A 13,317-nucleotide genomic window follows, 5' to 3' on the forward strand; every position below is an offset into this window, starting at 1 on the left:
TCAAGGGGCTGGAGAACAGACCTTGTGAGGACCGTGTGAAGGAGTTAGGTCTGTTTAGTTTGAGGAAGAGGAGGCTGAGGGGAGACCTCATCACTCTCTACAACTACCTGAAAGGACATTGTGGAGAGGTTGGTGCTGGTCTCTTTTCTCAGGTAATTAGTGACAGAACTAGAGGGAATGGCTTCAAGCTTAAACAAGGTAGGTTTAGACTGGACACTAGGAAGAAGTTCTTCACGGAAAGAGTTGTGGGATATTGGAACAGGCTGCCCAGGAGGGTGGTTGAGTCGCCATCCCTGGATGTGTTTAAGCATCGCTTGGATGTGGTGTTGCGTGGTATGGTTTAGGGGTGAACTTGTCCAACCATTAACCCTACTTACAGGATGATCCCAAGGGTCTTTTCCAAGCTGGATGATTCTGTGATTCTGTGAGTTAATAGGAATTCCTCATTCTGCATTACACACAGCGTCAGCTGCGGAAAGTGGCTTTTAGTTCACAACCAGATGCATCCACGCTTCTGAAAATGTGCTAAATTTAAATTGGGCAATTTTATTTTTATTTTTTTTCTAACTGACTGCAGTATCCTGTAAGACTGGATGGGGAGAAGCTGATTAAAAGGCACTTCTTTTCAGCAGCTTCGTGTTTTCCTGTTCACATTGGGAGAATAATCGTGCCCCGCACGTGGCAGCAGCAAATCTCTGGCGTCGGACTGGCCGGGGCAGGCTTAGCAAAGCCGCTGTGCTTCATTCTTGCTGGTCCTTGCCTTGAAGCATCAGCACTTCTGTTAATCTGCAGTCACATTTTCTGCAGGCGGGGAAGAGGGATGTGTTATTTTGCGTGAAATTTCTCAGCTCTCAAGGACAATTTAAGCATGGGAAAAAAATTTCCCCCAAGCTAATTACTGGCACACTTAGTATGTTCGTCTAAAATGTGTGCGGATGGATCTGAGTTTTTACTAGCAACTGTGTCAGTAGCAAGATTTTTTTTTTTTAAGAGGTTTATATTTTTATATTGTTTTTAATTATTGTGTACAGAGGAGACTCGGTTTTATTAAGCCTCTGCTCACACAGCTGTAAAGAGGAAGGATTGGTATACAAGGAGTGATGTTCAGATTTTGGGCTCTAATGAAGCATCAGTAAACCTGCAATACCTTTAAAGTTTTTTTTTAAGTAGTTTTTCTGTGAATTTATTTCACGCCAAAACTATTTATAATACTACACGTAATTTTTACCTTACCCTTCTTGTGTTTCTACCTTCTCTCAATTCCTTTTCACTTTCTCTGGTAATGAAAGAAGCCTTTGAACTGACACACATTATTTTTTCTGATTTTTTTTTTCTTTTCTCCTCTCTTCCTAGTATAAGTTCAGAGACCTGACCATAGAAGAGCTAAAGAATGTTAACAAGACCTACCCAAACTTCACATTCTCCATGAACACATACAGTAAGAAGTGCTACAGTTAATTTGAAGTAATTCTGGGGGTTCTTACTTGCCATAAACTCAGACTGTGTATAATAAAATCTAAATAGTGTGACTATCTTTCAGGTGTGTTACTATCATTATTTTGACTTGTAGTAAAATTTTCTTATGCCATGTGACTATTTTTGAAAATTCTTCCAAGAATGCACACATATAAAAGCCCAAGAGTATTATTCACTGAATTGTATTTTACTTCGTTAGTAATTATAGAAGATTGATATTTTAAATTCTTTATATGTAACAGCATTTTTCACATCTCATGTGAATGTACTGAAAACATTTTAGTAGTTTTAGCTCATCAAGTGTGACTTTCAGAATTCCTCAGCCGTGCTGAAAGTTCCTACAGCACCAGAACGACCCAGGTCAAGGGATTTTCAGAGTAATGACCTGCTTAGTTGTACCAATGCAATTTTCATTAAGATTCCATTAAGGAATTACCTCAAAGAGGGAGGAGAGGACCCGTGTAACATTCTAGCCTTGGTTTTTTCACCAGCAGTTTATTTGATTTTTAAAGAGAAATCAGTTTTGCGTATTGCTAGTTGTGGATGGAATTGCTGTGCCAGTTTTGAAAGGTTTTATTATTATTATTACTATTTTTTAAAACTATTTTTAATTTCAGCCTTCAAGGATGGATCCCAGAAGGACCTCCTAAATTTTAGCGGTACTGTTCCAGTGAAATACGGTAAGATAAATATAATTTCCTTATCAGTTATGAATCTAATTGTAAAATGTATTCGGTACTGCCTCTTAAAAGTGTACTGTGCGGCTTCTTTAAAGGTGGCTATGAAGGATTTTGACTGCATTGTCAGAAGCCACGTAATTAAGTGCATAAACCAGTGCCTTCATGCACACAGAGGTGCTGAAATCAGGTGGTAACTATTAAAACAATCATGGGGCTTGAGACTGTGCAGGCAAACTCTTTGATTCTAATGAAGGTTGCATGAACTCTACAAGCCCCGTGCCTGTGTAGGCATTGTCTGAATATAACTAGTAGGTAACTTTTTATTTTTAAAGTCTGAGGTAAAGCTCTTAGTAGGTGCCTCTTTGCATCCCAAAATAAGGATGAAATGGGTAGCTGTAAGAGATTTCTTTGCCTGGAAAAGGAGACACGTTAGCTGATGGAAACAAAACAACAGCAACACTTTGTATTAAGGAAGACAGCTCAGTAACACTTCACCGTTTGATCCAGATGAATTTGTTTTTATTAACTAGCCTAAGTAACATAAATACTTCCCAGTGTGAATCTGGAAAGTGATCTGTCAGGCTTTTTTTCTTTGTTATGATGAAGTGTGAATCAGATGCACGCACGCCTGGTTTTTAGTGCCTCTTCTCGATGCAGAAGCTGGCAATGTCTTATATTTTGTGTTAAACAGGTAATTCCTACAACATACCTATTCATCTGTGGATTCTGGATTCTCATCCCTTTGCCCCCCCCATTTGCTTCTTGAAGCCAACGGCAAGCATGGGCATTTCGGTGGGAAAGCACGTTGATGCTCGTGGCAGGATTTATTTGCCGTACCTGCAGAACTGGAGCCATGTAAGAAGAGGAGTGGCTGACAGGGGAGGGAGGTATTTGGGAATAATGAAGGGTGTCATATGGAGATAAGGGAGAGGAATGAGTAGGATTTGGAGCACTTTTTTTTCTTAATTTTTCTGTTAAATATGTAATGATTGTGCAAATGGAAGCAGAATGTTTCTTGAAATTACAGCTTTTGGTCTATGCACTATATTAAATCGGTTACTTAAATATGAGTGCCAGGCCGTAACAATGATTTAATGAATGCTAGTTTTCTGAAATGGATGGGATATGTTTTACATTTTTGATATACAAATTCCTGTGGGAACTTCTACTGACTTCACTGTGTGTTTTGCTCAAAGGAGGACTGAATCGCTGAAACTCTGCACAATTAAGCTCATGAGAAGATTGAACTGTCTTTTCTTTGGCCATGATTTTGTCCTGTTTATAATACTGAATGTGGCCTTATCAAAGGCTTCTGTATGTTCATGGATGCCTTTGAAAACTAGTTGCACTGATAATTTCAATTTTATAATTCTTTTTTTTTTGATTCCTTTTAACCCATACTCATGTTTGGAAAGTCTCTTCTCAAAAAGTGATACTTTTCTTTCCCTGAAGTGTTTATGTAACTGTTAAGGATGTCAATATTTATAATACAATTAAATTTTGTATAGCTATGGTTCTTTATGAACTGCTGCAGTTCACAGCTGATTCCACTGTATGAAATAGCTAGTAACTGTTTTGTCTTCTGTTTTTTGCTATGTTTCAGCCTAAATCAACTATCATTGGATTAATCAAGGAAATGGTTGCAAAATTTGAGGAAGAGCTTCCCTTGTATTCACTGTCATCTTCTGATGCAGCCAGGCAATCGGAACTTCTCTCCTACATTGCAAAGATTACTCAAGGTGTGGATGTTTTCATTTATTTGTCTGTAATGTTCTTATAAAACATGTTTTATTTATTGTCGTTGCTTCACATCACAAAGATGCCTACACAATTTTAGTATCTTTGCATATCCACAGTGTTTGGTATTTTCTCGGTGTAATCAAAAATGCCTCTTTTTGAACAGAGAGCTCAGATTCTCTTTATTTAAGCAGCATATTTGGGGCGTAGACCAGGTACTACTCACTTGTTGGAAGTTACAGCAGCTAGACGCAGTGTGAGATCTTGTGGAAGGGAGACGTGATTTTATTATAAACCAGTTGATTTTACCCAGTTGCAACCATTCATTCTCTTGGATCTCATTCACTCACGCTCTCACATCTGCAGTCGCAAGCCCTGAGACCCATCTGACCCCAGTCACTGATGTGCAACACCGAGGACAAGGAGCAAATCCGTAGTGTATCTCCTGGGTTCCTCTTGCTCAGTGGGGACAAGCTGATTTTGGCCAGTCTTTCCTTCTTCCTTTTAGTGAAATCACAGATGGTGTTGGTGATCTGTGACAACTAGTGCAAACTTTTTCGTTTAACCCTTTTCTGCGGTTTCTTCTGGTAGTTGTGTTCAGTTACATGCTTGTGAGCACATGTGTGTGTACACAATACACATTTCTAGGAATCAGTTGTAACTGATTCATCTTGATCTCTCTGCCTTGTACTCAGAATGAGAGTCATTGAGTTACCAGTATCATTGGCTAATCAGCCTCAAATCGTATTTTAATCAAATTCCATTTTGCATGTCTTTTCAAAATACAAAATCTTCTACAAATTTTATGACCATGGTATATAATCACACCTTTAACAGTAGCAAAGGGAGTATTGTTTGTGTGTTCTTAGTGTCTGGCTTCTTGCTGTTGTTATGCTGCTTTTTGCTATTGTTATGCTTGTACTTGCTACTCAGTGAAAAAACATTCCTATCCAGAGAGGAGTATTGCAAGCTGTGACAGATTTTCTGTGGTCAGGCTTCACTGCTATTTTGAAGTTTATGTAATTTGGTTTCACTCTGGCACAACTATGATCTTTTATGAAGCAGCAATGCTTGTTTTGATACAGTGTGGACCAGCATTTAAGTTTAATGTTTTCTTTTAATTGTAGGAGAGACTGACATGGAATCAAAGGCTAAAATTGGTGGAGGCAAAAATGAAGGATGTTTAAACAAAATTACTGTCGTTGGAGCTGGAGATCTGGGCATTGCGTGTGTGCTAGCAGTTGCAGCAAAGGTACATAACTATTATAAATAGCAACAAGACTTGGTTTCTAGAAAGACTTCCAGTCTAGTTCATGGCATCTGACATGTCAAAATAACTCCACGATTTTAACAGCCATGTCACTACTTATGTCATTTGCCTCTTTATTTAACTTAACAGACACAGAAGTGTTACTTTCTGCCATATTTTATCAGTCAGTTTTTTAAATACAAAGGGTTGAATATTGAATTCACTTATTTTGAAAATCTTTAGTTAGGGATTCTTCCTGTCATGGTAGGGATCTCCTATTTCCCTGGAAGAGGATAGCCTGTAGGTGGTTTGTACTTCATTGTCACTCTATGCTCGGAAACAACAGTAAGAGCAACTTTTGTAACATCCCAGAGATGGTTTTTCGAGTACGTTGTTTGTTTCATAGTGTGTAATTTTCCAGTTAAACTCACTAAGCTAAATTCTTTTTCTTGAGATTTGTCAGTAATTTTGTTCAGTAATTTAGTTTGTTTTCTACACAATACAACAAACAGTGGAATTGGAGGAGTACTGTTTTTGATTCCTCATCACTGCGAGAATGAGTTCTGGTTTGGTTTATTGTTGATCTGCATTATTTTTGTTCACACAGGGTACTGCAGACAAGGTGGTTCTTTTGGACCTTTCTGAAGGTGCGGCAAAAGGAGGGACCATGGACTTGGAGATCTTTGCTCTGCCAAACGTGGAGATCAGCAAAGGTATTAGATGCTGTTTCTGGAGTGGGAGTGGGTACTGTGCTGTGTATGCTCGTTTTTAATGAGAGCAGGACATCTGGGGAGATACAGAGGCTCTGGCACACAGGCCATCTTTTTAAAAATATGTTATTTTTTCATAGCTTCTCCTTTTTCCCTGTCTTTTCAGGGTAAAATTGGGAAGGGAAGGTTCAGCAAAACTTGAATCATTTCTATTTCTGACTTTTCAAATTCTGTTTGTAGACATAGAGGGATGTGAGTCTGTACTTCCAGGATGACAGGTTAATGCTGAAATTGGACTCATGCAGAAATAGAGAAGCCAAGCTTCATTGTCACAAGTGGAGAGAAGGAGGGAAGGGGTAAAAAAACCGTGTATGTTAAGGAATTGGAGATAGCTGTGAGAGCAATGTTAAAAAGACTGTTAAGTAAAGGTTAAGTTTTGGAGTGCTACTGTTCAAGAAGCTTGTCCACCCTAGATATCCCATAGTAGAGTCTCAGGCTTTAAGTCCCATGAAGTAATTTTTATGAGTGGCACAGCAGTAGAAAAAGCTCATGTTGAGTGCTTCAGCAGGGGGACCCTGAACAAAGAAATCCCTGGGCAGATACAGCCTTATAATCCCCGCCCCTGCCCTCTCATGACACTTCTGACCAGTAGTAATGTGAGGGTCTGGGGGTCTCCCTGTTGTATTTGTTACACCAGGCATCTTATCTGTTTATTCTGCACCGGAGATTGGCTGCTCTACGTCCTTTGATTTTATCTTGCAGGTTTTACTGCTAGCATAGTTTTTTTCCCTGAAGCCTTGGTTGTGCAACTGTACCACAAATCTCTGTTTGTGCATTTGTGGTTCTGTATTTACCTTTAGCTGTGGTTGAAGCAGCTTGTATGTTGTTGCGGGCTATGCTGTTGGTGTTACAATGTTACAAAATGTTACAAAAACCACTGTCACTGGTTGTTTTAGGATGCTTATAGCTAAGTTTGGGGCAAGCTGGTATTAATTATATCTTGCTTAGTCTGCTTCCAATTTATCAGTCCATTAGGCCTCTGCTTTGGCTTCATCTGGTTCCAGAAGCGGTGGGACAGTCAAATTACCTTGTTTGTGTGTCCAAGCTGGTCCACCTGCGTGGTACTCAGCTATTCCAAGTTACTTGCTTAAGGCAGCTTTGACTTATGAATTTCTGCAGCAATTGTAATTGGGTGCTCTCTTGGGCTAATAAATACGTGTCTTTTACTTGAGTTAATAAATAGACTTTTTATGGTTGTCTACATGTCTTTGAGCTGTAAGATCCAAAATTATGGAAGCCACAGGTAAAGGAGTAAAAGCCTTTCCCCTTCTTTCAAAATTGGAATAAAAATAAAGGAGTCTTTTTATGGATAGTTTGATTTTTTTTTTTCTCGCTTGCCAATAAAACTTGGAAACACTTACCTGTTAAACCCATCTAGATGTTTTCTGGTCTCTGCTCTGTAACTTTGGACAAATTGCAGTCTGCCTTCTGTGTTTGCCAGCTCTGAAATGGGTCAGTAGCTCTGTGGAAGAGCTGTGTTTTACAGGTGCTGTGCAAGTGCCCAAAGTTCAGGATGGAGGACATGGCAAGAGACAGGAGACAGAGAATCCTTAAGCTGGATGCTGCAGTTCAGCCTTTAGCGTGGCTCTTTCTTTTGCATCCAAAACTTGATAGAATGACATACACTTAAAAAACATGTTTTATATTTTCAGATTTTTCTGCTTCAGCTGATTCAAAGGTTGTGGTACTTACTGTTAATTCTCTGGGTAATGCTCAGACTTACCTTGATGTCATACAGAGCAACGTGGATTTATTCAGGGGAATCATCCCAGCAATATCACACTACAGTCAGAACTCTGTTCTCCTTGTTGCTTCTCATCCAGGTATGTTGGTGCTTTGCCCAGTGCTCTGTCCCTCAGCTGTTTTCTCTCTTTGGCCTGTTTTTAAAATATGTTACTGCCAGATATACGGCTTAGTCAAAAATTCTTGCTACTCTGAAAGATGTTTTCCTTTTCAGCTTTGAGCAGGACACTGTCTTGAGGGTTTTTTCTTTACTCTTACCAAGATAAAAGAAAATAGTGTACTTTGTTTTGTGTAAAAGGTAAGTATTTCTGACTGTTTCTGTGCATAGTTTCAACCTATGTCTACAAGATTAGTATCTGTGGCTGTTGTCTTGTCAGTTGTGAATTTTACGTGTACGTTTCTCCTGTGCAGTAAGGATAGGTGCATGTGTGTTATGTGCTGTAGGATCAGACTTACAGACTAATATACATCATATAGTTTTGATAGCAAATACTGCAGCTGTGTTTTGGTGAAAAATCTACGTCTGTTGGGTCGGTGATACTGTGAAGAACACAAAGCAAAAACACTACTTAGAAGGGAAAGAAATAAGTGTGAGCTTCTGTGTTTTGTAAACACACTGAAGACAGCCCTTTTCTTTTTTCCCAAGTGCTTCTCACCCTTGCCATCATTTAGAGAAGAGAGTTCTTGCCAAATAAAAAGAAATTAAACGCTGGCTGAATTAAATTTAGAGGCACGTGACATTTTGAGTAGAGGGAAGCATTGTGGTTCATTCTGAAGTTTCCCTTCTCTTAAAGCTTTTACTTGGACTGTGAGTTTTCTTCACCTCTTCCCCACCCAACTTGATGGTTTTTTGGTTGAAATAAACTAGTGATATGTTATTAAATGCTTGTACCTTTTCTCAAGTATACAACTTGATCCTGAGTTTTTCGTAATTGTGATTCATAGCTTGCAGTTGTGCCGGATTTTTAGTTGATCCTTCATTGTCACTGTGCTTTGTTTCACTTACAGTTGAAATAATGACATATGTGTCATGGAAGCTGAGTGCGTTTCCCAAAGGTAGAGTTCTCGGAGTAGGTGCCAACCTAGATGCTGAGAGATTTCAGTACATACTGACAAACCTTTTGAAAGCACAGGTGCTGGCAAAAGATGCTTGGATTATTGGAGAACAAGGAGAAGACAAAGGTAAAGGGATAACTTATTATGACTATGAGCAGTGCTTAAGTAATTGAGTAATGAAAGAATAATTGAGAAAAATAATGAAGGCATTCATAAGGAGGGTGATAGATTTTCCCAATAATGGTTCAAAACAATGGAATTTTTGTCTGTGCTGAAGATGGTAGACTTGGAGTGGTAGCAAAAGTATTCAGTGCTTGTCACAGTAAAAAAAAAAAAAAGTTAAAAAATAGAAAATACAACCTGAAATGCTTTTTATTTGGTATAACTACAGATTTGAGGTACTCAAGAGGAAGGAAATGTAGTATAATATAATGTAGGTTAGTGCTAATGTAAGAATTATTACATATTACTTCACTTTTAAGCAAGTGTCTCTGGGTAGGTGGTACTACAGAGTTTATTTCAGCAGTCCTTGCAAGGAACTTTAGAAGGCCAGTGATTACATTTGGGTGGTTATGGGTAGAGGAAATTATGGAAAGCTTTGATTTTTTTTTTTGATTTTTTTTTTTATTTTATTTTTCTTCTCACCTTATTTAGTACCTATTTTAGCTACTGTTTAGATGTGCATTTAATCATTGGTTGCTTCTATTTAGTACCATCGTGGACCTGTCATAATTTAGTTGCAAATAAAACGGAAGCGGTGGCTGCTCGTAACTCAAGGGAAACAGTGGCTAACAGGTAACACTATTATAATCTTAAACATTTTTCCTTCATGTTTAGGTACTTGATGTTTTCAGAGATCTTTTCTTCAGCTCTTTATGAAGAGGATGAAATTGGCTCTAAAATGTTCACACATTTGGGCTTATAAGAAATTGTGGGTCAGAGTGTCATTCACTTTTATATATGCCCACTAGTTCTCTGCTGTTCTTCCTCATGTTGTCTCTGTGACGATTTAAGGACAAGACAAGCTTTGTAGAATATGCACTAGAATATTAGAGCTGCCAGTTCAGTTACATGTTTAAAAAAAAAAAAAAGTAGTAGACCTTCTGGCACGCTTTTCTCACAGCTTGTGTGGAAGCAGTTTACTTCAAAGGAAAGCACAAATTTGGTTCAAAATTGCCTGATGTAATTAGCCACCAAGCAGTTACACCTCTTGACAGAAAAGAGAATTGTTACTAGAATGGGTAACTCTTAATTCACTTCTGTTGTTATCCAAAGCAAAGAATCACATTTTTGTAATATGCTCTACCTGATATGGTACGCTTAATGTCTTTTGCATTTTACATGTAAACCAAAATAGGAATACTTGAAACTTAAATACCATGTTTTTCTCCTTTTCTGGGTTTCTATAGAGCTATGGAAATTCTAAAGGGAAAAGGTCAGAGATCTTGGTCTGTCGGGCTCTCAGTTGCTGATTTGGCTGACAGTATACTGAAAGATAAAAGAAAGGTTCATTCTGTATCCGTTCTGGCAAAGGTAAATGTATTATTAATGTCTTTTGGTCGGCACTGTAGTTATATTATTTATACTGCATATGACTATTAATTTTAGCAGCACTCTCACTCAAAGTAACTGTAGCGCTACTTTCAAAAACACAGCTTTCAATTCTAGTCAAAAAATGAGGAAAAAAAATAAACTATTGTGTTAATCTGAATCCAGTATTAAAAATTGGAGTATTCTCCCCAAAATGTGAGTCCAGAGGGAAAATACATTTGAGGTTGACCAGCCCCACCAGAATAGCTGGATTTGGCAAATAAAGAGGAATGTGTGTGTTGCAGTTTCCAAACGCTCAGTGTTGAATGTAGATCTTTCCAGCACCCAAGAGAGTTCAGTATCTTTTATAAAAATATAAAATGCATTTTTGGCAAGTATTTTATTTGACCAGCTTTTTGAAATGGCTGCTTTTCTACTCCTTAGGATTTTGCCTTGAGAAGATTATGCTATATTTAACTCTAAATTGTAGACTAAACCTTTTTTAAAGTTTAAGAGGCTTCATTAATGTGTTAAGTCATTTCCTATGAGGGGGAAAAAAAAGTAGAAATATTTACTTGTCACTTCAGCTTACAGGCTTCAGAAGAGAGATTTGTGTGTCGCAGTGCAGGGAAGTCAAGCAGGCTCCTTATTCTATCAAGTGCAGACATATTACCTAATTTAATCATTATGTTTCCCATACAGATCCTAAAAATAAACAAAATCTACAGTGTAAGCTTGAATTATAGGGATATAAGTTAGTGAAGTCTCTCACAGGATGAATATGGGATCAGTACTTGAAAAATATTCCCTGGAAAGCTCTCTTTGGCAGCATTTTTCAATTTCTTATATTCAGTCCTAAAAGAACTAATAATACTGCTTTATCAAACGTCCCTGCTTGTTCTACCTAAGAAACTAGTATTTTGTAGTATAAACCTTGTCTGCGTTATAGCGGCTTGGTATATCTATATTGGAAACTCCTCCAAGTGTGCCATGGTTCAAGATTTTTTTTCATCCATACAGTAGTATTTTACGGTTTCTATACAATGACTCATTGCACAGGATCTAAGATAACATGTTCTGACCTATAAAAACATGCCAAATGATAGAATAATCCTTACTTAATCAAGCTGCTTTGCGAAGCTCCATGCTTCAGACAGAGCAGAAATAAGCAACCATATGACAGTCACTTTTGCGTGTTGTTTCAGGGGTGTTGCAGTATAAACAGCGAGGTATTCTTAAGCCTGCCCTGTGTTCTTGGAACCAGTGGAGTGCTTGAAATGGTCAAACTGGAAGAAGACCCAGCAGTGCAAGAGAAACTGCAAAGCAGTGCAGAATCAATTCATGACCTTCAACAGCAACTAAAACTGTAAACGGGCACAAGGGAAGCCACGGCGTCTGCTCACAAAGGTGGGAGATGTGCCAGGCAGAAAGGGTCGCTTGGTCTGTATGGATTTCTATACAAAATGAGGGGTTTTTTACTTCACTTTGAAAAGTGCTTTCTCTGCTTGGGCTTAAGTTATTTAATACTGTGCTGCACTGTAGCTGCTCACTTGGAAAGTGCACTTTTGGTACCCAGAATGTGGAGGGTAACGCTGGAAGAATGTTTTACCTGAATTTGGGTGACTTTTGCCTGTGGGGTTTTTTGTGGCTAATTATAGCCTGATACTTGGGTTATTCTTAGCTTTTTATTAAGGCGCAGTCTGGGAGAGGGGCTTGCCCAGCTCTGCAGAAACTCCCATGTGTGGAGCCTACAGGGGCTTGTCTAGAGCATGGGCCCACTCCAGCTCTTCAGGGCCTGGGGGGCTGCAGTTTGGCAGCTCAGCGTTTCATGTGTATCACTCTTACATCAGTGGACTCCTGCTTTTACTGCTAAGGGGAAAAAACCTGAGAGCATGACCTGAGGTACTGGATATGAATTTCCACTGTATGTTTAATGATGTCTGAGACTTTCTGGTTGTGACTTGTTTGCTCTTATTTTGTAAGGATGTTCAGAGCACTAGAGCGCCTGCAGTTGTGGGTGCACACACGCCACGCTGGTACCCTATGCAGCACTGGATCAGGTGCTTTTGCTAAAAGGGAGGAGCAGGGGGGTGGGCTTTGAATAAAAAATAAGATCTGACAGTTAAGTCCTGCAGAGATATCTGCAAGTTCAGGCCCTGGTCCGAAACCAGTTGACGTCAGCGTGAGGAGAACGCAGCCACTGGAGAAGGCAACAGAACCTGTAACCCTCCTTGGGGGAGGCCAAGGGTGTGGTGACAAAGCAGGGTGTGGATTTTTGGATAAATCAAAAAGCAGGTGTTTTTAAGATAAAGAGCTCTCTGAGGTTCTAACCTCCTGATTCCCTGCACTGCTAAAAGACTGTTCATCCTGGTGATACCTCAGCATCGCGGTGTGAGCAGAGGAGACGCGGGCTGCACTCCAGCTGCGCGCGGCTGAGGAACATCATTCCACGGTGACGTTTCGAGGTGTGACTGGGTGAACGCTGCTGAAGCTTTCTAAGCCAAAGTGTCGAGTGAAAGCTCTATTCCTTTGTGCCTTCCAGGTACACCTCACAATGTGCCAGACTTACAAGGAATTCTGAGTTTATGTTGATCTCAGAATTCAGATAAAAACACAAAGAAAATAAACCCTTCAGTAATTTGGATTTATTTTTTTTCATGGAATTCTCACATTTCCTTCTTCGTGGTGGTTGGTGCTAGGAAAAAACGAGTGATGGCTGCGTTAAAGAAACCAACCCCCCCAGCGCCATAGCAGGGCTGCAGGGTTTGTTCTTTGGGTTTTTTTCCTATTGCTTTGAAAAAACCAGCATAAAATTACGGGTTTATGTTGTTCTCCAAGGTGTTGTGCTTAATTAGTTGAGCATTTATTCTCAGAGCAGTAGTCGAGGTGTTTTGGTGTGTTGAGTTTTTATTGACAGTTTAACCCTAAGAAGCTGCTCCCTCTCCCAGGGATGTGGATGAGGTTGCAGCATGTGTTGTAAAATAAAGTGCTCTCGACTCGCCCCTCTGTCTTCCTGGAACAACCGGCGGCCTTTCCCTTCCCGAGGCAGTTCCCGCTTTGGGACGCTGAAACTCGC

General features: G+C 39.4%; 1 protein-coding gene across 1 annotated transcript; it reads left to right on the forward strand.

Annotated features, from left to right (window-relative positions):
• Positions 1-1,282: 1,282 nt before the first annotated feature.
• Positions 1,283-11,611, forward strand: UEVLD (UEV and lactate/malate dehyrogenase domains). The gene is made up of 11 exons (XM_009865713.1): positions 1,283-1,438; positions 2,094-2,156; positions 2,848-3,011; positions 3,760-3,895; positions 5,021-5,145; positions 5,750-5,855; positions 7,565-7,735; positions 8,664-8,837; positions 9,422-9,506; positions 10,121-10,244; positions 11,447-11,611. Exons 1-11 carry the CDS (start codon positions 1,426-1,428, stop codon positions 11,609-11,611), a joined length of 1,326 nt encoding a protein of 441 aa, XP_009864015.1. The 5' UTR covers positions 1,283-1,425.
• Positions 11,612-13,317: the final 1,706 nt, after the last annotated feature.

This window comes from Apaloderma vittatum, unplaced genomic scaffold (assembly GCF_000703405.1).
Source record: "Apaloderma vittatum isolate BGI_N311 unplaced genomic scaffold, ASM70340v1 scaffold5463, whole genome shotgun sequence".
NCBI classification, from domain to species: Eukaryota; Metazoa; Chordata; class Aves; order Trogoniformes; family Trogonidae; genus Apaloderma; species Apaloderma vittatum.

Bases quoted from the DNA above. Each gene is read 5' to 3' on its own strand.
- UEVLD (XM_009865713.1), top strand. The intron at 3,012-3,759 runs GTAAGAAGAGGA...GCTATGTTTCAG, and splicing joins ACCTGCAGAACTGGAGCCAT to CCTAAATCAACTATCATTGG. The intron at 7,736-8,663 runs GTATGTTGGTGC...TTTCACTTACAG, and splicing joins CCTTGTTGCTTCTCATCCAG to TTGAAATAATGACATATGTG.